This window comes from Phragmites australis, chromosome 2, assembly GCF_958298935.1.
Source record: "Phragmites australis chromosome 2, lpPhrAust1.1, whole genome shotgun sequence".
Classification (NCBI taxonomy): Eukaryota; Viridiplantae; Streptophyta; class Magnoliopsida; order Poales; family Poaceae; genus Phragmites; species Phragmites australis.
Window position 1 is genome coordinate 50910658 of NC_084922.1, and position 23702 is coordinate 50934359.

The 23702-nt window shown below is 41.7% G+C and overlaps 5 protein-coding genes across 9 annotated transcripts; 4 read left to right on the plus strand and 1 right to left on the minus strand.

Annotated features, from left to right (window-relative positions):
• Positions 1–423: 423 nt before the first annotated feature.
• On the plus strand, positions 424–5454 carry LOC133909636 (MACPF domain-containing protein At4g24290-like). 4 transcript variants are annotated; one of them, XM_062352157.1, is made up of 8 exons: positions 424–885; positions 973–1416; positions 2050–2288; positions 2384–2585; positions 3128–3196; positions 3312–3498; positions 4112–4278; positions 4451–5454. In XM_062352157.1, the coding sequence occupies exons 2-8, from the start codon at positions 1153–1155 to the stop codon at positions 5147–5149; spliced, it is 1827 nt and encodes a 608-aa protein (XP_062208141.1). In that variant the 5' UTR covers positions 424–885; positions 973–1152; the 3' UTR covers positions 5150–5454. The 4 variants fall into 4 exon arrangements, with proteins under 4 accessions (XP_062208141.1, XP_062208140.1, XP_062208142.1 ...); XM_062352156.1 differs by having other exon boundaries at positions 988–1416; XM_062352158.1 differs by having other exon boundaries at positions 424–671; positions 753–1416.
• Positions 5455–5590: 136 nt separating this feature from the next.
• Positions 5591–9839, minus strand: LOC133909637 (uncharacterized). 2 transcript variants are annotated; one of them, XM_062352159.1, is made up of 14 exons: positions 9669–9839; positions 9561–9599; positions 9350–9468; positions 9152–9225; positions 9005–9076; positions 8899–8927; positions 8469–8519; positions 8122–8172; positions 7052–7111; positions 6881–6963; positions 6376–6523; positions 6237–6287; positions 6017–6121; positions 5591–5910 (listed from the first exon to the last, which is right to left on the minus strand). In XM_062352159.1, exons 1-14 carry the CDS (start codon positions 9705–9707, stop codon positions 5764–5766), a joined length of 1068 nt encoding a protein of 355 aa, XP_062208143.1. In that variant the 5' UTR covers positions 9708–9839; the 3' UTR covers positions 5591–5763. The 2 variants fall into 2 exon arrangements, with proteins under 2 accessions (XP_062208143.1, XP_062208144.1); XM_062352160.1 differs by lacking the exon at positions 8122–8172.
• A 1027-nt stretch (positions 9840–10866) lies between these two features.
• LOC133909638 (serine/arginine-rich splicing factor SR45-like) lies at positions 10867–15691 on the plus strand. Its single transcript, XM_062352161.1, has 12 exons — positions 10867–11178; positions 12215–12325; positions 13033–13121; positions 13358–13404; positions 13474–13554; positions 13648–13810; positions 13993–14236; positions 14314–14382; positions 14753–14872; positions 15017–15089; positions 15200–15237; positions 15345–15691. The coding sequence occupies exons 1-12, from the start codon at positions 11009–11011 to the stop codon at positions 15412–15414; spliced, it is 1275 nt and encodes a 424-aa protein (XP_062208145.1). The 5' UTR covers positions 10867–11008; the 3' UTR covers positions 15415–15691.
• Positions 15692–16901: 1210 nt separating this feature from the next.
• LOC133909640 (pentatricopeptide repeat-containing protein At3g13880-like) lies at positions 16902–19719 on the plus strand. The gene is made up of 2 exons (XM_062352162.1): positions 16902–18593; positions 18698–19719. The coding sequence occupies exons 1-2, from the start codon at positions 16972–16974 to the stop codon at positions 19446–19448; spliced, it is 2373 nt and encodes a 790-aa protein (XP_062208146.1). The 5' UTR covers positions 16902–16971; the 3' UTR covers positions 19449–19719.
• Positions 19720–22908: 3189 nt separating this feature from the next.
• On the plus strand, positions 22909–23601 carry LOC133909642 (uncharacterized). Its single transcript, XM_062352164.1, has one exon. The coding sequence runs from the start codon at positions 23087–23089 to the stop codon at positions 23324–23326; it is 240 nt and encodes a 79-aa protein (XP_062208148.1). The 5' UTR covers positions 22909–23086; the 3' UTR covers positions 23327–23601.
• Positions 23602–23702: the final 101 nt, after the last annotated feature.

Below are 23702 nucleotides of genomic sequence, written 5' to 3' on the forward strand. Positions count from 1 at the left end.
GAATCTCGTCCTGAAGTAAATGACACTGGGAATCCCGTCGTGAAGGGAACCGTGAAGGGAAAACGTTGGGAGCACTGAAGGGAACGGGAATCCCTTCACGACGGGAATCTGACCGTGAAGGGAATCCCTTGGACTTGGTCTAAGGGAAGATGCGATATTTAACTGAAACACCGATAGGACAGGGCAGAGAGGTTTGGAAAGCTTGGGACCCGTTTGAACGTGAGAATAATTATTTTTCATTAGATATAGAACAGTTCCTACAAAATTCATGCATATTTCTTCCATTTCAAATCAATCTTTACATCCAATTAGTGTGTGTGGGGGGGGGGGGCGGGGGGGGGGGGTTCTGCTATGTGGGCCTTTCTTGCCAACTGCCGCAAATTTGATCAATCTTAAATGGACCCACAAGAAAGAAAAATGCGTCAAACCAAACCTTTGAAGAAAAAAAAGAAAAGAAAAGGAAAACAAAAGGAAGAGACAGGAGTCAAATTTCCCTCTTCTGCCACTACTCCCCTTCTTCCGCGTTCGTCTTCCTCCCACTTGCCCCGCTCCTCGCTAAATTCCACCGGAAGCCCGCCGGATTCTGATGCCCTCGCCTCCCTGCGCGTTGAGGAAGGTTAGCGCCACGCGAAATCTGTGAAAAAGATCGTCCTTTGCCGCCGTGGGAGTTGGTAAAGATCTTGTATTTCTTAGAGAATCTCTTCGTCTTCCACTCTTCCTCGGGTTCACCTGTTCCGGCTTGCGAGCTGCAGTGAATACGGTTTCTTCTTGTCTTTCTGTTGGTGAAATCGATTGTCTGTTTGGAAGCCGTTGAGATCTTTCAGAAATTTTGATCGTGTTGATCCTCCGAATCGGTTGTGCGTCAGGGTTTATTGATTGCTAAAGGTAGAGTTTTTGCCGAAATTTCTTTCGTAATTCTCGAAACTATTGGTCCAAGTAGCCAAGGATTGATTTATACTGTTAACTGTTAAGCTCCGGCTCCTCCAGCCCATTTGTTGCAGCGGCAGTCATTTCCTGTCAGTTCCAGCCGATTCAGATCGCAGGCCCTGACAATTTTCAGTTGCAAAGAATTCTACTGTCTGCTAATCCTCGAGCTGTTTCAACTCAAAAGATTGGCAAGGGTTAGGATTCACCATCGTGGAATGATTGAAAATGGCGCATAAAAGCAGGCTGCAGAGTACCGCAGAGTCTGCTATACGGTCCATTGGTCTTGGCTTTGACGTCGCTAATGATATCCGTCTCAAATACTGCAAGCAGCGCAATTCCCCTGACCCGTTGCTGATCGAACTTGACCATGGTGAAGTTCAGGATATCGTGCTTCCCGGTGGCCTGACAGTTGCCAGTGTGCCTAAGTCGATCAAATGTGACAAAGGGGAGCGGATGAGGTTCCGATCCGATGTCCTATCATTTCAGCAGGTATTTTTTTATTTTCACTTAACTTCTTCCGTATCACAATAGTTTGACATGACAAAGTATATCATCTGATAGTATAGTGATGCATGACATGCTTCGTAAATAATGTACCAGTAAAACACAGTAAACAAATAGAAAAAAGTAATGATAAACCACTGCTACTTTGAACTAAGAAGTAATGCTGTTGCACATATAGTTCAGAAGATATCTGAAGCTGCTGCGACTATTTGTAGTTCTTTAATTCAATGGAAAGTAGGAACTAAGTCAATTCAACATTTGTAGTGTTTGAAGCATAAATTCATTCTACATTGAATTCCGGAATGAACTGGAGACACGCGGTCTTAGACACATTCTTCTCTATGTATTGATACTAATATTGCAAGTAATGCCATCAACTTCGTTACGGGTTGTTTTATGCATGCCAATTGAGATGCTACCCCTGTTACTGAATGTTGTGTTTCACTAATAGAAATCTATGCTCATATCATGTAGTTTTCCTCTTCAGCTGTCATTGCTTTAAATTGTAGAGTACAACACCTATAAAAAAGTTAAATAGTAGTATTTATGTTGTGTTTACAATATTGTGAGAAAAAAAGCCAGCTGGCCACTTTCCTCAAATTCTAAAGCATGTTGCAGATGTCGGAGCAATTCAATCAGGAGCTATCTTTGTCTGGGAAAATTCCATCTGGCTTGTTCAATAATATGTTTGAGTTTACTGGCTGCTGGCAGAAAGATGCTGCTAATACCAAGTCACTTGCTTTTGATGGTTGGTGTATCACACTATACACTGTTGCGCTCTCAAAGGCACAAATTGTACTCCAGGATCATGTTAAGCAGGCTGTTCCATCAACCTGGGAACCTGCTGCCTTGGCAAGGTTAAATTTATATTCGAGTCTTGAGTTACACTCAATACGTCAAACAATAAGGTGTTTATCAATAGAACTTCAAGTTTAATTGTTTTACTCTTCAGGTTCATTAAAAAATTTGGGACTCATATAGTTGTTGGTCTAAAAATGGGCGGAAAAGATGTAATTTATTTGAAACAACAGCATTCATCAAGCTTGCAAGCTGTTGATGTTCAAAAACGATTGAAGGAGATGTCTGACAGGAGATTTCTTAAAGCATGTGGGCAATATGACTTGAATTTCAAGGATACATATGGGAAGAATAAGGTGTTCTCCTAGCGTCTAAATTTTCTTTTGGCATTTCTTTTCCCATCGTATTTTCCATTCAGCATCAATGATAAGTGTTAAGTAGTTCTTTTTAGAAGCCTTATCATACCTTTCTACCTGAACAGTAAATTTTATTCAGTATGCAATGATTGTTTTGTCGAACACCTATCAACATGTGTACGATTTGCTTTTGTAATTCCTATGGGGTGCAGCTTTTGACCAGTGAAATTTGTGTTATTACCTTGATTACTATGCCAGCAAAATTCAGATTGTAGATTACTCCAATTTTATCATTTTGAATTCATGACAAGTTGTGACCACCTGTTGTCTATTCATGTACTCATAGCCTCGGATTGAGAAATATTTTAATGGAAAAGAAAGACAGAGATTCATAAGAATAATTAGTTTAGAGATATATCATGCTCATAGTTATTCTCAATTTTTCGTTTACAAGAGCTATCTGTGTGTACGTAGGTCTGTAAGATTTTCTTAGCTTTTTCCCGCCTTCAAATCTATGATTCACATTGTTGTATGCTGTACAGAGTGACACAAGAGAGCAGCAGCTGAGATTTTTAGAGTCCAGTTCATTAAATTCTTACTCTTCAACTGAGGTATGGAGCTTTGTGTTCATAATGCTCATAGCTGTTCATTCAAAGAATCTTATTTATATTAGCTGGTTGTAATTGTCTTTGCATGGCACACACATATTTGTTTGCCCTATCGCAGGATTTGGTGATGATGCCAAAGCGAAGAGGTGGGAGGGATAAAGATTTTATTTCTCATAGCGAGTGGCTTAATACTGTTCAAGCAGAGCCTGACGTTATCTCAATGTCCTTTATACCAATCACTTCACTGTTGAACGGAGTTCCTGGCAGTGGATTTTTGAACCATGCAATTAATCTGTACCTTCGATGTAAGTGTCAATTCTGCCTCTTTCAAGCCGCAGAATCATCTGTGCCATACCCTTGTTTTAGTGCTGTACCTATTTCTAAGTTGACACAAATACCCTTGTCAGTAGTTATGAATGATATTGGGAGAAATCTAGATCTACAGCCGCAGTACATTAGGAAACAAGATCATTGTTGACACTCCAAAATGCTTACTGTTTTCGCCCTAGCCACATCTTTCTTATTTCTGGTTTATAATTTATGGTAGCGTCGAACATTTGGTGTTTTTGATGCAAGGCACTCCATATGCTATTCGGGATTGAGAAACCCTGCCCCCTCAGGGACCTTGATGGTCGAGTAGGAAAGAGAGATGACTCTTTTTTTTCTCAAAAGAAATAAAAAGTTTCTGTTGTTTAGGGGCTCTCAGAAATCATGAAAGAAGGCCTGGTTGGGGAATAGTAGTCGGAGAATTGTTGTACTCCTGCGCACTTTTGGTTGCAACCTTCTGATTGTTTATCATCGTCCTGTGATTAGCATATTAACTTACAAAGAACTACACAAGCTAGCAAAAGTAGCATTAGGCCGCAAATCCAATTGCAATGTATCAACAACCAGGTGATATATTCAAATTTGATGCAGATAAACCCCCAATCGAGGAATTACACCAATTTTTGGAGTTCCAGCTTCCAAGGCAGTGGGCACCTATTCACAGTGACCTCCCTCTGGGTCCTCAGAGGAAAAGACAAAGCAGTGCATCTTTACCAGTAAATTTAATCGGTCCAAAGCTTTATGTTTGTACCAACATGGTATGGATGGCTTCTGCTATTATCATTATTGAAGCAGTTATTTTTACTTTTCCTTAAGAAAAAAAGCAATCATATCATTTCAGAAGCTTACTGTTGACTAAGATGAGGGTTTGAATTTTTGTTATGCTTTTCACCCCTTCATCTTTTGAGCGGAATCTCAAATTTTCTGCAGGTTGATGTGGGTAAAAGACCAGTCACAGGACTCCGGTTGTTTCTTGAAGGAAGGAAGAGCAACAAATTAGCTATACATCTCCAGCATCTTTGCTCTCTTCCTCAGATTATTCAGCTTCAAGACGACCCTTACAATCACCAAACTCCAGAAGCATACGACCGCAAATACTACGAACCATTTGGACCGTGGAAGCATTTCTCCCATGTCTGCACAGCACCAATTGAGTCAGATGACGATTTATCCATTGTCACGGGGGCACAATTAGATGTGGTCAACCATGGCTTCAAGAAAGTACTGTTCTTTCGCCTGCATTTCTCTAAAGCCTGCAATGCAATTCTTGTCAAGAATCCAGAGTGGGAGAATTCTCCAAACTTGGCTCAGAAATCAGGCCTCATCTCAACACTCATCAGCACACATTTCTCCACAGTGGCTCAGAAGCCCCCACCGCGCCCCGCTGATGTGAACATCAACTCGGCAGTGTACCCTGGTGGCCCTCCTGTTCCGGTGCAGACGCCAAAGCTGCTCAGGTTTGTTGATACAACAGAAATGATGCGTGGGCCGCAGGATTCACCAGGCTATTGGGTGGTTTCAGGCGCAAAGCTGAACCTTGAGCGGGGTAAAATATCGCTGCGAGTGAAATACTCACTGTTGACGGCTATGCTGCCTGATGATGAGTTTTCACTCGATGACGAATGTTAGAACCGGGAACAAAAGAAACCTGTGTAGCTAACATGGAGGATACAGATAGGATCTAGGATTTTCGTAGCATTTGTGCATCTGTTGGAAGTTTCTGTTGTATACGCTGTGGTTTTAAACATCAAAGCATAAACATTTTCATAGTGTGGACTGTTGTATAGCTAACATTGAGGATACAGATGGAGTGGAGCTTGAAAATTTGTTGCATCATTTCTTCTTAGTGTGGCATTTTGTGGTCAGTATTATAGATGATAGATCCTATTATTTGTATATGAGTTGGAACAAGAAATATATTGTTTGTTCTTGTATCCGTGTCCATTAAGCTTCGTAAAGCCTTATAATGGTGTGCCCATTTTCATAAAGTGATGCAGGAAAATTCGTATTCACCATACCAGATTGTCCCATGAAAAATGTAACAGGAGGTAGCATAATCCAGGAACAGCATCGAAGAAGAGGTGAATCACTATTGAAAGAGAACCCTTGAAAGAGTAAGTCAAACAATGTGGACTATGGGAATGGAAATTTTAACTTCCCTATTGTCAAAGTAACTCCATCACAGTCCAGCTACTCTTTGCCTTATGAAAAGAGAATTGTATAATACATTTGTCAAATGAACCTCAGTTGTTTCTAGTTAGCATCTGGCTTTTAATCAAATTTGCGACGTACTCCGCAACCCAAAAGGATCCAGCCTCTGTGCAGCAATAGCCATGTGTGTGCCCTTCTGTTTCAACCGATAAGGCAACCCCGGGTACACGCTTTGATATCTGTAGATTCTCCAAATTAACAGAATATAGTTAGAATCCAGCAACCCAATTTCCCAACTCCATTTTTCAGAATAGGGTGCTGTTGAATAACAAATCATTTGTTCACCTCTTCTAAGTGAGATAGTGGACCCCAGTGATCGTCCACACCAAATAGAAAAGCAATTTCGTCCTCCTTTGCTCTGATGAATGTCCAGTCTGGTTCTTCAGTAAGCTGGAGTGCAGAAATAAAGTCAACAGTCACTATACAAGTAAAACATGGAGTAGCTCTAGCAATGTAAATTGAACCGTTGCTATAGCAACATCAAGTAGTCAACATGGTGAGTTACCTTTTGGAACTCTGTCATTGCCATGAAAATAACGTTGCGCATTGTATGGTACTGCACAGTTTGTGATAAAGGAGCAAATGTCTCAACATTTTCAGATTGGGGAACTCACCTAGCGGGTTACTAAAAGTTCAGAACTTACCCTTAAAAGATGGCAGCATGCAGCATCAACAGCTGTTACAGACCATGAAGGTCCAAGGAACCTTCTCACAATGCCCCTCGTAATTGAAGCTTGGAGTGACCCGATGAAAGATACAAATGAACTGATCCCTTTACTAAGGAGTGATGACCTGATCCAAGTCGAGAAGGCCAACTTCAGCAAAATGATTAGTCAATTTGGGAACATACTTAAGTGAGGTACCGATTAACCTCTAACCAGCTGAAAATTATTACTAACTTAATAGTAATAAACTAATAATCAGCTATATGTCATATCCAGCCTCCCATCTTGCATTGCTTGTTAAAAAGAGAAAACAATCTAGATCACATCATCTTCTACTCCTTTACTTGACTTCAAATTATCACCCAGTGCAGTATGTTCAGTATTGATGCAATTATGCCACCTTAATTAGATTATCACAACTTTGGCAATGGTAGCAATATGCTATGGTGACAATTACAAAAACTTGATCAAAGCATTTCAGTACCTTGCGATATATCCAATTGCTGATTGCTTTACAGAATTCTTGTTCAACGTTAAAAATGGATAGAGTCCTACAAGAAATTTTATCTGTCCAGGAGAAAAGAAGACAAAAAGTTAGTAAACAGTAAGGACAGATTGTGGGACAGGAGTGCCAGACTTGGGCAAGTATCCACACCTTGTTCTGAAGTCTTTTGAAGATTTCCAGGCCTATGTATGCACCAATTGAATGACCAACCTTCATTTAAACAAACAAATGGAGTTTTCTTTTGAGACCAATAAAGAGATGGAAGTAAGAACCATATAGGGTATTGAAACAAATATATGGTTCACAAAAAGTGAATTATACAGGTATTGAAGTAAGAACTATGAGCAGGACCACATTCTAGCAAGAACAGATCCGAATGTTCCAGAGTCACTGAACATAGCAAACTGTTAATTCATAGTAATACAACCCTGTGAAGGCATAATAATGCGGTGGACTATCACAGTGAAAGAGTTATAATACAATGATTTCACAGTACAGAAGGGAAGTGAGCTGGATCTGCAAATTTATTCATCAAGAAATCAGCTAAAAACTGAATAAACTTGGGCCAAATTGTCAAATTCTGATGCATAACTCTTCTGGGTTTTATAAATGAGTGTGGATTTTGTATCCAGGGATTCCAGCGTCCCCATTAGCTAATTCAGCAAGTTGCAACTTGCAATGTTTCAAAAGTTCGTCAAAAAATCATATATGTAGTACACTTCAAGTTAAGTAAACCTGCAAATACTCAATTTCGAATTCATCCTAGATCTCAAGAAACAAAATAAACAAGCAGTCAATCCGGCATTGTTCATCATGTGCTAACAGTACCCCTTGTGTTTTCTGAATCTCGATGTCAAAGATGAATCTGAAATTGAATTTTTGCAGGTCTACTTAACTTTATGTGTACTAGATACATGATTTTTTATGGAATTTTTGAAACATCACAACATGTTGGATCAATTGTACTTTTGCTAAAAGGGGTGCTGGATACTCTGGTCACCAACCAATTTCTCTTTATAAATATCCACATATTATTTGGAAATTTCAATCAGAGACTTTCTGCTTCCAAATAACAAAAAGTACGAAGTATCCGATACCAGATATCTGTATACCCATTTAAAATTACAGATGTCTGTATACTAGTATATCAAGAAAAAATACTAGAGTTTCTGGTTAGCATAAAACAACTCAGACTTGTAGTGGTGAAGGCAAAAGTTTACCAAAACAATTGATTGTTCAGAATGTTGAAGCTCTTGTTCAATGAAATCAAGCTGCAGGCATGACATGAATTAAACAGGATAAATATGGGATCAATTTATAGAACAGGACAGTCTTGACCATGCAAATTAAGGGGGGGGGGGGGGATCTTCTCTGGAACAAATTAAGTAAACGGTACATCAATAAATGAAACAGAAACTTTTTAAGACAATGGTGGAAGAAACAAATATGAGGTGTTCCTCTCTATTTTGTTACTGCTTTAGTGATCGAAGGTACAGAACCAAAAGCTGTTGCAGCAAAAACCAAAATTCAAAGAGAAGTTTCGATTGACAAAGCATCCAAACCACACCTTATGGTCAATTTGTTCTCGCAATGAAAACAACCGTCCGTGCTCAGAATCCTGTCATAAAATGTATAAATGTCATCTCCATTGGCAATATTAATATGTTGGCCAAGAAATTATACAAAATTAAATCATAGTATAAAGATTGAAAGATCACCAAAATATGTGCATTACAAGGCTTGCTGTTGGCATTCATAGTTGCATGTGAATAAGACAAGAAAAGGATGGGAGATTTGGCTATTGATATCAACAAAAAAAAAAAAGACAAATTATGATGGCAAATTATCCAATATGTTCCATGCAGCATGTTTGGCATTATCGTTGGACTTCAAGCAAAGGCTCATGGCTGCCTTGTTGACCAAACAATACGATGCCACGAGACTACAAACCAACTTGAAGTAAACAGTTAACAAGCATCAGTCAAGTTGTATGTTACCTTCTGGCTATGTGAAACATGCCCTATCGCTGGACAACAGATGAGGTTCATCAGCAAGCAACACAGATAGCGCATACAACGCAAAAAATGCATGAACTGCGCTCACCTGTAATAGATGCTTGCCCACCGAGATTTTCATAGAGAGATTCGACAAAGTCCTTATAAAATGCAACAATGCCTACAAACAGAAACTGGATACATTCGTGAGCATCTCAACATACGAATTCTCTTAAATCTTCAGTGTGTCGCGGACCTGGATTTCCGGGAATAAGCAGCACGTGGAGAGATGGCTCCTTGGACCTTATCTCAAGCAATTCTGTAGCAAAGCTGCAGAGAGTTGTGGCACTTGTAAGAACTAAGAACACCCTACGCATTCTAATCCAGTAATGCCTCGACACCACTCAAACCATGAGCTGGGACTGATGTCAAATTGTCAATGCAATGCGGGTACCTAGACACCATGCACATCCTGGTTGTTGCCTGGTCCCTCGGGAACGGTGTGAGCCTCGCTCTCTCCATGGATCCAGCACCTGACCTCGCGCCGCAAACCGATTTAAACAGCCTGAAGCGCTAGCCGGGCCGCCGGGCCGCCGGGCGACGAAATGTCATGGGCATGAACTACACAGAGAAGGCTGCAGAAACAATGAGGACGGCGAACCAACCTGCGTGCTGCAGAGATCAACGGCGCACCGGAGCGAAGCCTGCACAAACCACGCGGAGGAGCTGAGCGCCGAGTCAGAGGGGTCGATTGATTACGGGAGGAACGAAACCGGTGGCGATTTGACGAGTCGAGTCGCTAGCTTACTCATCCAATCGCGATCGGGTTGGGGGCGAGGAGGAATTGGGGAGCGCTGGAGAGTGCAGAAGAGAGCAGCCCCCGCGGGAGGGCGAGAGTGGCTGTTATTTAGGTAGCTTTGGGTGGTTGAAAAAGTCGAATGGAAATTGATCGTTTTGGATGGAATGTTTATTGACAGACGGTATAATTAGATTGTTTGGTTATATATATATATATATATATATATATATATATATATATATATATATATGTTGGTATATGAATGTATTTAGTTAAATATATGTTGGTACACGAATATGTTTAGTTGCTTAAAAATCACGTATTATATCTATATATAAATTAATATTTTACCAAAATAATAATTTTTTTATCTATTATTATAAATAAAGTATGCTAATTAGTACTAATCATTACTAATTTCAATTAATCGTAACTTAAATTGTCTTAATCATCACTAAATATCCCCAATAATAATTAATTATAGCTAATATTTAACTAAAAATTCTTAATAATCATTAATAGTTACTAATTATTATTAATCATAAGTGATTAATGAAGTTAACAAAACCTATACAAATTGTTCGGCTGATTTACTGCACAAAACCATTCAGCATCTAAATGAAATATTTCTAGAATCTATACTACTCCATCTTAAATAGAATAGTAGTAGTAATTTACCTCCTGATACTACATTAGTTTTTCCAATTGGCATTACTCATCTGAGAAAAATAATCCTATAAGATCTAATCTCATACATTTAATGACGGTATTTAATTCATAACGTGACACGTGGTAAACTTTACTATAAAGGAGTTTTAATGGAGTAATATTGTACTATTTTCTCATTAGATTTTAAAGGAGTTTTAATGGCATATTAATATATTATTTTCTTTTTATATTTTTCTACAGATTTTTAGAGAAGTTCTTTAACAAAAAGTTTTACAACTAGAATAATTGATTAAGAGAGAGTGTTAACAATAAACACTATTTAATCAATTATTAAGAGTTATGTCTGTTAAAAAGAGATGTCTCACAATAAATATATTATAAAAATCTATAAACTATTGAGAAAAATATTTTCTCAATAGACATATTATTTTATTATATCTATTTAATATTTATAAATATATAAACACTTCATAAACAGGACAAAATTTTCATTCTCGCACTTTCTATAGGCGGTGGATCGAACAGTCACACACCTCACCTTACCCCGCCCCTCGTATTCCTCCTCCCCCTCCCTGCTCAAAACCCTAGACCAACACCACAGGCCCGCCCCCGCTTGCCCGGCCTCCACCGCCGCCGCCGGGGACGATGGCGAAGCCTCGGCGCGGGCGCTCCGCCTCGCGCTCCTCCTCCGGTTCCTCCTCCCGCTCCGTCTCCTCCGGCTCCGTCTCGTCCCGCTCGCGCTCGCGCTCCCGCTCCCTCTCGTCGTCGCCATCCTCCCCGTCCCGGAGCCGCTCCCCTCCCGCAGCCAAGCGCAGGTGAGGCCCGGCTCTCAACGCTAAGGATCCTCTGGTTAGGGTATTATTTTAGATTTTGTTTATCGTGCGTTTTCTTCAGAGATGTAGGGTGTTTAACGAGTTATTTGTAGCTTTTGAGTGCGCGCTGCTTCCATTTTTTTAGATTTACTTATTTGAGTGCCACTTGGTCAAAAGCACAAACCCTAGAGCTTGTGTGTCTGTCGTTCCGTGGGGAAGTGGGTGGGACATTGATTATAACCATTATTCTAGGAACGGGCTGCAACTGCAGGATGTAGCATGAGGCGGATTGATCTTATATTCGTACAACAATTGATATAGGTGTGCCTTGCATGCTCGAATTATTTTTTGTTGGGTACAGTTAGTCCTTGTGGTCTTCAAACGTACGGATGTAGTCATTTGGCATCCAATGAAACCGGGCATTGGTCACAACTGTACTGATCATTAGCAAATTCATCTCTTTTTTTGAACGGATTAGCAAATTCATCTTTGGATCATGCTTGAAATAGGCTGGAAATTTAAGTTAAATGTTGGACCTGGCTTTAATAATTCAGATGGGTCCCTTTCATTTGCTATTTAGTCTGTGATGGCCTGCATTTTCTACTTAGAACGGATCCATTGCTGCCTCAGTGGTTCATAATCCTGATTTTGGGCGACATATTGGCCAAATTTCAAGTCTGACTTTGTATGTATGGATCTTCCATCGAACTCCCTGCAAAGTTCCAGTTTGTGTCTTTCACTGCCCCTGTGTCCATTTGAAATGTATCTGTATGACATTCATGGACCAACCTTTGTGCTACCTCATAGTTCCATACGAGACAGCTCTTTCTGAAATCAATTGGCTCTCGTCAGTTCTATGAATACAATGCGAAGTGTGTTGTAAATTTGCTCATCTATGAAGTCACTTGGTTGCATTACTTGCTTGCTGCTGCTGTGAACATGGCTATTTTTGCATGTTTCTTTAATTCTGTTATGCCTCTTATGTTGGTTGTTCTCTTTCACCTGAGTGCATTTACTCATGGATACTGCTGTCTATCAGCTCACCTGGAGCATGGAGAGGTAAATCACCTTCATCACCTCCTAAAAGAGGTTCACCCTCAAGGAAAGGCCGGTCACCATCACCGCCACCTAAGAAAGCTTCACCTCCCAGGTATAACCTTGCAAAGTATTAACACATTTTTAATTTTATTCTCTGGCAATACGTTAGTGCTTATATGTTTAAGCACATTGTCTGGCATGCCACAAATATGGTATGTACGCTATTTGTGGGTTAACAATACAAAGCTTGTTGAAAGTACCTATTATACTTGATCTTTCAACTCCTCATGTTAGCAAGATAAAGTATTCCCTCCGGTCACAAATACTTGACGTTTTGCCGTTTTGGACAATGTCAGGTCAAACTTTTAAAACTATCAATAACTTTTAGAACATTTAGTTTGGAAATATGAAAACTATATGTGTAGATTTGTCGTGAAAAATAATTTCACAATGTCATAAATTTATTGAATTTTATGAGTGTATTCTAGTAGAAAATAGTGGTTAAGTTACACATTGGAGACTGCATCATGAATGCATCTGAGATATTTTCTTATTTTAGCTGCTATGTTGCAGCATACTGTTTGTACGCTGTGTTTTTCTGGGGCTTTTGTTTTTTGCGTGCATGAGCTGCTGTTGGGCATTTTCCTTGCTGCTTCTTTCTCATATTGGGAATTGTGTTCAAAGATTCGTCTATTTCGCCTGGCAATATCAACTGAGCATTGTGACTCTCTCTCTCTCTCTCTCTCTCTCTCTCTCTCTCTCTCTCGTGCGCGCGCGCCCTCTTGTGCGTACAATATTGAAGGTGGTTATTTGTTTCAGGAAAGCATCTCCTCCTGCTGAGTCGGCTGTTCTCCACATTGATCATCTTTCCAGGAATGTAAATGAGGCTCACTTGAAAGAAATATTTGGTGAGCCTGTCTTTACTTTCATGTGCTTTATTTTTGTTAGAATTAAGCACTGTGGAAACGAGCTAGGTATGTAATGCTTTGCAAATTCTAGCACGATTTTACTGTTATGGATCCATAAAGACAATTTCAACTAATTGTGATATCCAAAATTATAAATAAATAAGTGGTTTTGAAATGCCTATGCAATGCCAAACAATGCACAAACTATAAGGGGCTAATTATCCCTTTTTTTGCAGGGAATTTTGGTGAAGTGGTGAACGTGGAGCTATCAATGGACCGATTGGTAAGTTAATGTGTTGCTCTCGTTATCTGCGTAAGCTCTTCTTGACACCTACTCCTCAACTTTTCTTAGGTTAATCTTCCTCGTGGCTATGGATATATTGAATACAAGAAGAGAGCTGATGCTGAGAAGGCTCTTCTTTACATGGATGGTGTATGTGTTCTGCCCTATGTTTGTGCTTTCTCTCCCGTTTTTTGTTGATGATAAGCAAATGGTCGACGACCTCACTGCTAAAAATCTGTTCAGGGTCAAATTGATGGAAATGTTGTTAAGTTGAGGCTCACTCTTCAACCTCGCCAAAGGGCTTCTTCACCTATGAAGGCACCGCCCCCTCCAAAAAGAGATGTTCCTCAGAATGACAAAGGTGCTAGCAGTGCTGAAAAGGATGCTCAGCAGCGGCCTAGGGAACGTAAGCTTAGGAAACCTTATAATTTATATTTAGTCAGAGGGCTTACTACTCTGTTGTGTTCTGGTTCTTCCACAGGCACCTTTTTTTGTTGCTTGTTGCTTTTGCTCACATCTAGGATTTAATTTTGCAGGTGCATATTGTAGCCCTCTGATCGTTCAATTCTGTTATCTTTGTGTTAGCAGTATCTCCACGAAGAAAGCCACCTTCCCCTCCACGAAAGCGATCTCCTCCAAATAGAAGGGTTGAGTCACCGAGGCGACCGCCTGACCCATCACCCAGGCGTCGCCCTGATTCTCCACCTGTTCGTCGTCGAGTGGATCCTTCCCCTGTCAGGCGTGGTGACACACCTCCTCGCCGGAGACCACTATCTCCACCTAGAAGGCGTTCTCCTTCTCCACCACCTAGAAGGCATAGGTCACCGATGCGGTGAGCAATGTGTACATATATTATATTTCTCTAGTTTATTGTGACTGGAATTGCTAACACTAATCTCACAACAACAGTCCTTCACCTAGGAGGGGTCGTGGCAGCCCATCACCACGCAGACGCTCCCCTGGGCCTCCAAGAAGGCGGTAAGTCACTTGGAGCTCGTCTCTATTTATCATTTGTGCAATATGCCTGAATTACAATATATTGTACGGACTTTGAGACCATTATATATAATATTGTATACTTTCCTGATGTGCCAACTGTATCAGGTTTTCTCCTTCATTTACCTCTCAAACATCTTATTGTACCTATCCCATGTTTATACTTCTCTGTACCATTTCAGCAACAATCCTGCAATTGTTGTCTTTGTCTATTTGCTCTAATTACTCCTCTATATCTGCATACTTATTTTACTCCTTTCTTACTTCTCTTGCGTCTGAAGGTTTTTGTTAGAGTTTTTTTCCCTTTATCTTGTGTGGTATAATTATTGTGTTCATCCCTCTTTGTCTCTAGCTCACCACCTCCAAGGCGGTTGAGGAGCCCACCAAGAAGGCCACCACCTCCACGCCGTTATAGTCGTTCTCCTCCTCGCCGTCCCCTTCACTCCCGTTCCAGATCAATTTCTCCTCGAAGGTAATGGTTCTCTCTCTCTCTCTCTCTCTCTCTCTCTCTCTCTCTCTCTCTCTCTGACAAAATTTTCCAGTGGAGCCTGTATCTCTTTTTTGTTCAGCATCATATGTGATATTCTCATAGTTCTAATTCTGTTTGTTTTAGCAGGGGTCGAGGACCTCCATTGAGGCGTGGAAGGTCAGATTCATCGTATTCCGGATCACCAAGTCCACCAAGAAAGGTGAGTACTGCATCCATTGTGGTATTTGTAGCTTTTCATGCTATGTAATACTAAGTGATTAAATGAGAAACTAAACAAATGATTAAATGCTAACACCTTTTCCGGTATAGGGGCCAAGAAGGGTATCAAGGAGTCGCAGCCCTAGAAGGTAATGCATCTTTGGAATGTTAGATTATCTGTTGTTTTGCTCAAGTTGAGATATCAAATATAGTTGAATTAGTTTGTTTTGAAAACTTAAAATGTCGTGTATTGCAGGCCTCGTAGAGGAAGGAGCATTTCTAGTGACAGCCGAAGCAGCAGCTCACCTTCCCCTAGGCGCAGGTAGAACTCCTGGCATTGTGTCCCTGGCAGGTAAAAAACATTTTATCTTTTCACCATATCACTATCGTTTGCCTGTGCTTGTGACTTGCTGTGAGCTCAAGTGTTGGTTTGAGGAGATGGTGAGCGAACCCTACGGCAATGTTTCCAATGGATCTGGCTTAGCTTGCTTCGTGGAGTCTCTGGTTTGTGATTTGTACTCGGACAATTTTCTGTTGCAGTGACTTTATGTACTCGATGCCTGTACTGAAGTATTTGTACTTTCTAAACTCGTTTCTCGCTCAGCAGTCTGGATTTGAATATTCTGTAGTAGTTATTGTGTGCTAGTTACTGCTGATATGTAGTACTGGTTGATTTATACTTGTTTCATAAAGGTTTTATATCACGACTGTTAGATGGCAAATTGAACTCTCGACGATCTTGATGTTCTGGTACATTAATTATGTTCATTGTTATTTTTATCATGTGGCGTTTCCAAGCCTTGACAAAAGCCTTGTTGACGATTCCATCCGGCATGGTTTGGTCTGGCATGCAAAGAGATAGGGTCATCCGTTTATTTTTGAAGAATGAATTGGGTGCTGGCGTGGACGATACCGTGACGCAAACCAAAAGTGCTGGCTGAGCTAATCTAGTCGTAATACCGGTCATTGCATTGTTGGAGCCAAGGAAATATGTGCTTCTCCATTCACACCATGGCGCTTTTAGACCCTGTTTTGTATAGTTTCCGTTTGTGTATTTTAGAGGATTATGTAGAAACTGTGTTAGTAAGCGTGTTCTGAGAATAAGCTATATCATCTGGAGAAGCAGAATCTATTTGTGCATCAGTAAACGTGTTTTGAGAGTAAGTTATACCATCTGGAGAAGCTGCAGAATCTGCTTTTTATAGCATTCTTTAGAAAATGGATTGTATAGAAGCATAAGCTGTGCCTTGTGCCAAATAGGATCTTAAGCAAGTTGTAAGAGCTTATTTTAATCAACAGTAGGAGTAGTCCTTGGCGATTACGTCCACCAGAAAGGAAAAGAGAAATGGGACACATCACGACCAAGCATAAAAATTATTATCAGGAGTGGCCTGTTTAGCGCACAAATGTGCAGCCATGTTAGCCTCCCGAATTACGTTACATGAATAAAAGAGAAATAAAACTCCTACAAAGCTTTTATACATCTTGCCGAATGCTTCTAAGTTTCCTCTCCGTTACCGGCTCAGGCAGTAGCGGATGTAGAGCTAAAATGAAGGGGCTCTCTATTGTTGTTCTTCTTCCTCCGGTGTAGATCCGCCGCTGGGGTCCGAAAATGGATCGCTGCCGCCAATAAACGTGATGCATTTTTCTGGATGGTGTAAATACTGGACTGGTGTGCAATATTTGGAGCGGGTCCGCCGCAGACAAAGAAGAGGCCATCGGGCGGGCCTCTCTTCCCCGCCTCCAACTGGACAGTGAACTCTTGATCCAACGGACGGCCTCTTCTGTTTTCGAAGGAGATCGAAGTATCGAACGGCTATTGATCGCACCCAGATGCCCGTTCAAATCTCTCCCGCCTCTCCCTTGTGGAGACGGAGGCCGAGATGCCGCCACTGCCCTTCGCGTCCATGGACGCCTTCTACCTCCACCTCCTCCGCTCCTGCGCCGCGCTGCCGCACGCCGCTGCCGTGCACGCCCACATCGCCCGCGCGCACCCTGGCGCCTCCCTCTTCCTCCGCAACTCACTCCTCGCAGCCTACTGCCGCCTCGGGGGGCCCCTCCCGGCCCGCCGCCTGCTCGACGAAATGCCCCGCCGCAACGCCCTCTCCTTCAACCTCCTCATCGACGCCTACTCCCGCGCTGGCCTCGCCGAGCACTCCCTGGGAACCTTCGCGCGCGCGCGGGGCGCGGGGGTCAAGGTTGACCGGTTCACGTACGCCGCCGCGCTCGCCGCGTGCTCGCGTGCGGGCGACGTGAAGGTGGGCAAGGCCGTGCACGCGCTGGCCGTTCTTGAAGGTCTCTCCAAGGGTTTGTTCCTGTCTAACTCGCTTATCAGCATGTACTCCAAATGCGGCAAGATGGACGAGGCGAGGCGGGTGTTTGACGTCGCTGATGAGCATGACGATGTCTCGTGGAACTCACTGGTCTCCGGGTACGTCAGCGCCGGTGCGCACGACGAGATGCTGAGGGTGTTCAGTCTGATGCGTCGGTGCGGCATGGGTTTGAATTCGTTCGCGCTTGGGAGCGTCATCAAGTGTTGCTCTTGTGGTGGTGATATTGGAGGGTGCATTGCAGAGGCAGTTCATGGATGCGTGGTGAAGGCTGGGTTGGACAGCGACGTGTTTCTTGCAAGCGCGATGATTGGCATGTATGCTAAGAAAGGCGCCTTGAGCAGCGCTGTTGCGCTTTTCAAGTCGGTGCGAGACCCAAATGTGATTGTTTTCAATGCAATGATTGCAGGATTCTGTCGGGACGAAGCTGCAGTTGGCAAGGAAGTCACGAGAGAAGCATTAAATCTGTATTCGGAGCTGCAGAGCCGAGGGATGCAACCTACTGAGTTCACATTCTCAAGTGTTCTACGGGCGAGTAACTTGGCTGGTGAGTTTGAATTCGGGAAACAATTACATGGGCAAGTGCTCAAACACAGTTTCCAAGGCGATGAGTTTATTGGGAGTGCACTCATCGACTTGTACTTCAATTCTGGTTGCATGGAAGATGGATACAGGTGTTTCAGAACTCTTCCTAAGGAAGACATTGTCACCTGGACATCGATGATTTCAGGGTGTGTTCAGAATGAGCTTTTTGAGGAGGCACTGAGATTGTTCGGAGAATCATTATGTTATAAATTGAAACCTGATCTTTTCACTATATCGAGTGTGATGAATGCATGTGCCAGTTTGGCTATTGCAAGGACTGGTGAGCAGATCCAGTGCCTCGCCACAAAATCTGGTTTTGATCGGTTCACTGTCATGGGGAATTCCTGCATACATATGTATGCTAGATCAGGGGATGTTGATGCTGCAACTCTGAGGTTTCAGGAAATGGAATCACACGATGTTGTCTCTTGGTCTGCACTGATATCAAGCCATGCCCAGCATGGCTGTGCTAGAGATGCTTTACGCATTTTCAATGAAATGATGGATGCGAAAGTGGTGCCTAATGAGATTACTTTTCTCGGTGTCCTTACTGCATGTAGTCATGCAGGATTGGTTGATGAGGGACTCAGGTAATCCTTTTCCGTTTCTTTTGGGTCAAGTCATTCGTTCAATGCCCATACAACTTACTGTGTACATGTCTCATATGTCCATCTCCTTTGATGATTTCATGCAGGTATTATGGAATTATGAATAAGGAATATGGGTTGAGCTCAACCATAAAGCATTGCACTTGTGTTGTTGATCTCCTTGGACGAGCTGGGAGGCTAGCCGATGCTGAGGCTTTTATAAGGGATTCGGTCTTTCATGATGACCCTGTCATTTGGCGATCTTTGCTGGCCTCATGCCGTATTCATGAAGACATGGAGAGAGGCCAACTTGTTGCGAATCGGTTAATGGAGCTGGAACCCACTTCCTCGGCATCTTATGTAATTCTCTACAACATGTGCTTGGATGCTGGGGAGCTTTCCTTAGCTTCAAAAACTAGAGATCTGATGAAAGAGCGAGGCGTGAAGAAAGAGCCTGGTCTTAGTTGGATTGAACTAAGGTCTGGAGTTCACTCTTTTGTTGCTGGTGACAAGTCCCATTCAGAGAGCAATGCAGTATACACAAAACTGGCAGAGATGCTTTCCAGGATAGAAAAGGTGGCAATCACTGATAATGCTGGCAAAGAGTCAAATGAAATCTCCAGCAGGGAGCAAGATTTGGTGGGTTGCCATAGTGAAAAACTAGCTGTGGCATTAGGTATGATTCATTTGCCACAATCAGCACCTATAAGAGTAATGAAGAACTTGAGAGTTTGCCGTGACTGCCACTCGACTATGAAATTGATATCAAGAAGTGAAAACAGAGAAATAATCTTGAGAGATACTATTCGTTTCCATCACTTTAGAGGTGGTTCATGTTCTTGTGGCGATTACTGGTGATGACCTGTTCAATTGTTCCAGGTCAGAGTCCTGGAATAAATATGACATATTTTGTACATTACAGATTGCCACAGCATGAAAGGGAAGATCTTTGTGCAATGATGAATATTTCAGAAGAGATTTTACACGTGCAAGTTGTTTTATATGTTACAAGACATGTACAGTCAACACGAACCACTGTAAACTGTTGGTCCCTTTCAGTTTCTAGGGGACCTACCTACTTGGCGACCTGGAAGTCGCAGTAAATCAGAAACACAGATAGTTTTCTGCATTGGGTATTCGGAGCCTTAGCCTCAGCGTGTGTTTTCTGGCCATGTCTGAGCTTAACCACTGAAGCAAGTGAAGCCTTAATTGGGATACTCTTTTAACAAAGTGATTATTTTTTACCAGAAAACTCCGCAAACACACGGTATGAACAGGTTTCAAATTCTAAAGGGGCGGCGCGTTGGATTATCTATCAAGCTGGGTTCTACGTTGTTGTTTTATACTGCACGCTGTTTATTTTACTCCTCGGACACGTACGGTTCGGATGCCAGGCTTTCGGTGATCTTAGCAGCCCAACCGCATATATAGGGTGTGTTTGGCATAGCTGCACTATAGGTTTTCTAGCTCTGCTCTAGAAATCCACGGTGGGGCAGATTTGTCATAGAGCTGGAGCTGGCAATAAAGGTGTTTAGCTAGAAGGGTGACTCTAGATCCAGTAATGAGAGATTTTTTGGGGGAATTGTCAATGGTACCCTTTGATGTTACATAGGCCTTTCGCACTCCAATTGGATTGCTCCATGTATTGTAGGATGGTCTAAAAATTCAGTTATAAGATATTTTACCTTCCTATTCTTTTGTTTGTGTTGAATCACTGTCAAACTGGATTATTTATTTAAAGAGAAGCACTTTAGAGTTATCATATGAGATGTTGAAGCAGAAGTCTGCATGTTATCTTACTGAATATTTTTTCTTAATTTTTGGATCAACCCCTATTTTCCTACATTTTTGCTGCTCATGAATAATATATCTTTGCAACATTTCTGCCTAAAACTGTACATCTTGATCTGTGTTTGAGGGAACAGTCTTCCCCACTCATGGCTGTTGAGTTCCAGGATGCCAAACAGCTGCACCTAAAGCAGCATTTCCATGAAGTTGTTTTGCACTGAAACAAACTCTAGACTATTTTCAACTGCAAAACAAAGGCCATCTCCAACTATTTGTCTCCAGCTATATTGTTAAAAAAAAATCCCCCACTAATCAGAACTGAAAAAAGTGCACCGGCCCACAAGAGCTAATGGACATGAACTGAGTACTGACTACCATCTGTTCAGCTGCAGTATCAATATTAACCAGTACCATTGGACAGACAAAATAGAATTTCAGAGAATAAAATTAGGTCTAAAACAGGCCCCTTTTGATAATCTTAGTGGTAAAGAAGCTACTGAAGAATCTGAGTTTGCTCAGGCCGCAAAAGTATACAACTCTCCAAAAGAATACAAAGGAATTTCTTAGTGGTGACAAGTGCGAGGGAACTCTTTCCCTTAACAAAAAAGAATTAGGTAGATTAGCGCGCTTTGCTGCGCCCGTTTCGGATAAATGTTATGCTTGAATGTTGCATGATTTGTAATAGTTTTAATAGCACATGGAGCGTACCGATTTTTCCACCATTAGTATATGTTATTGGAAGAGAAATATTAGATTAATTTAAACTCATGTATGTAATATATATATATAGACACATACATATAATATATTGCTGAGCAGTAGCTACTTCAGTAATATGGAACTAACAAAATTTGTTTCGTATTAGTACATTAATTTTTCCACCGTTAGTATATGTTATCGGAAGTGGGATGTTGAATTCATCTAAACTCATGTATGTAATATACATATATAAATATAAATATATATTTGTATTTATATAGATATATATATATATATATATATATATATATATATATATATATATATAGACACACACACACACATAATATATTTGTGGACAGTAGTTATGTTAGTAATACGAATGTAACAAAATTTGTTTTGTATTTTTTTGAGTTTTAGTTTTTTTTCTTTGCACTTTAGATTGTTTCAGTCGATTTATCAATATAAAAAATTTTCCTTTCACATTTCCCTAGTATTTCTGAAAATAGAAAGTATATTATATGTATACGAATACATATATACATACCCATGTATACAATGATGGGCGAGGTCCTGCTACAGTAGATACAACAGCGAATACATATGTACATATACGTATCCATATGACATATATATGTATATGTATCCATATACGTATCTGTATACAATGATGGTAGGGGCTCTGCTACAGTAGCAGAGCCCCTAAGCGCTCAGGGATTTCACCGCCGTTAGTATATAGGGTTGATTCATATAACCAAACTCAAGTGGCCTTAAACATCTGAATATGTCACAACAAAATATTTCCTTCTTGACTATATGCAACTCGAGTCTCTTTCAAAGATGAAGCGACGCGTATAGTCAGATAACACCAGCACCCTCGTGCGCAGCTTATTTGTTTCCTGAATTCATACAACATAAAGAGGAAAAAGGAGGCACGTTAGACACAATGGTGATGTTTCAAGAGTGATAGCACAATCTACTTTTTTATCATGGAAAGAGAAACACTTATACGTATGCACCTTTTGATGAACCAATTCAAAACCACAGCTATTTCTCCCAAACAGGCCCATAATATCCAACGGCTCCCTCCCTGCCCGTGCACTAGACCAACAATCCGATTCCGACCGATACATGTGTGGATCGAGGTTCCTCTTCTTCGCGGTAATATCTGGGAGAAGAAGAAGGTAGATCGGTCATCGATGACGCAACGTAGACTGATAAACCGATTCTATTTCTACCAGCATGTTGCTGTCAAGTTGAGAAAGAAACCAGCTGATGGTGCGCTTCCACGCACGTTCCATCCCAACACATCGCATTGCCTGACTGGCAGGGCGCGTTTATAGATAGAAATCGTCTCTTGATTTGAGAAGCTTGGCCACCAAGGAACCTCAGCTGCGTCTGCTGGGTCAAAGCAACAATCATCATCACCAAAATCGGTGTCTGAAGCAACTCCAAGTCCACCACGACAGAAGAAAATTCTACGAAATCCGGTCTAAAAAACCCCTTTTTCATGTATGACACATACTCTTCCTCTCTACACTATATTTGAGACACACTCATATAGGGGGGGGGGGGTCTTTTTTTTTTTGTTCCTCTTGATAAAATTTCCTTCCCACCACAGCTACCATCCATTCGATGAGCTCTCTATTAGCCGATGACAGCTGGGCCCACGCCCACCTGTCAGGCCCTCGTTCTCGTACCTCTACGTGTGTACGACAATCATACATACTACCTGCTCCAGCCCAAAAGATATCAATATCAGTGCGGACCACGTGCTTAGGGTAAAATAAAAAATCCGGGGCTGCAGTTGAAGAAGTGGCAATCTTCCGCTGGAAGATCGGAACCAGCGAAGCGAGAGAGTGGCAGCAGAAATGCCGTTCCGCGCAGCCACTCTCCCTCCCCTATAAATTAAACTGGTACCTGCCCTGTCCGGCCATTCCAACGCACCAAGCAAAGTAGTAGCAAACATCACCTGAGAATCGGCACGCACAGCAAGAAGAGAGCTAGCCATGGGCTTCTCCTGCGTGTCATCGCTCGCTGCCAAGGTGTTCCCCAAGAAGCCGCCCTCTTCTTCCATGAACGAGCCTGATGATGGTATCGTCAAGAAGCAACAAGAGAAGCAGCAGCACCAGGAGAAGCAAGGTGTGAAGAAAGACGAGGGGAAGAAGAAGAAGAAGAAGAGCAACCTTGATCGGGCTGCCTCGACGACGCCCTACTTCCCCTTCCATTCTAGGCCCGGACTCCTGTAGGCTGCTCCTACCTTCCAATCGAGTAGGGACTCCATGTATTATTGATCTCATTGGATGTTATGTAATGATCTGAGAGAGTATATATATATATATATCCTCTCGTGATTAAGGCTAGTGACAGCTTGTTTACTTAAAAATATACAGCGTCCACCGAAACATAACCGGTACAGGTCGTACGGAAGAGCGGCCACGGTGACAAACTTGATTTCGAAATGATTTCGTGCAACCGATGAAATACATCATCTGTCGCGGCCCAAACTTTGCTGCAAAAATTATCACTGTGATTCTGATTCGAACAATAGCTGATGCTGTCTGGAAATGATTTTGTTCTTTCAGTCGCAGGTTTGAAGGATTATCCCACCCAACCCCCAAATTC

Excerpts from the sequence above, each read along its gene's own strand:
- LOC133909636 (XM_062352155.1), top strand. The coding sequence starts at position 1,153 with ATGGCGCATAAAAGCAGGCTGCAGAGTACCGCAGAGTCTGCTATACGG. Across the intron at positions 2,289-2,383 it reads GAACCTGCTGCCTTGGCAAG|GTTCATTAAAAAATTTGGGA; the intron begins GTTAAATTTATA and ends TTTACTCTTCAG. Across the intron at positions 3,499-4,111 it reads AATTAATCTGTACCTTCGAT|ATAAACCCCCAATCGAGGAA; the intron begins GTAAGTGTCAAT and ends AATTTGATGCAG.
- LOC133909637 (XM_062352159.1), bottom strand. The coding sequence starts at position 9,707 with ATGAGTAAGCTAGCGACTCGACTCGTCAAATCGCCACCG. Across the intron at positions 6,964-7,051 it reads TCAAAAGACTTCAGAACAAG|ATAAAATTTCTTGTAGGACT; the intron begins GTGTGGATACTT and ends TCTCCTGGACAG. Across the intron at positions 6,122-6,236 it reads CAATGACAGAGTTCCAAAAG|CTTACTGAAGAACCAGACTG; the intron begins GTAACTCACCAT and ends TCTGCACTCCAG.
- LOC133909638 (XM_062352161.1), top strand. The coding sequence starts at position 11,009 with ATGGCGAAGCCTCGGCGCGGGCGCTCCGCCTCGCGCTCCTCCTCCGGT. Across the intron at positions 13,122-13,357 it reads TCACTTGAAAGAAATATTTG|GGAATTTTGGTGAAGTGGTG; the intron begins GTGAGCCTGTCT and ends CTTTTTTTGCAG. Across the intron at positions 13,555-13,647 it reads CTCTTCTTTACATGGATGGT|GGTCAAATTGATGGAAATGT; the intron begins GTATGTGTTCTG and ends AAATCTGTTCAG.
- LOC133909640 (XM_062352162.1), top strand. The coding sequence starts at position 16,972 with ATGCCGCCACTGCCCTTCGCGTCCATGGACGCCTTCTACCTCCACCTC. Across the intron at positions 18,594-18,697 it reads TTGGTTGATGAGGGACTCAG|GTATTATGGAATTATGAATA; the intron begins GTAATCCTTTTC and ends GATTTCATGCAG.
- LOC133909642 (XM_062352164.1), top strand. The coding sequence starts at position 23,087 with ATGGGCTTCTCCTGCGTGTCATCGCTCGCTGCCAAGGTGTTCCCCAAG.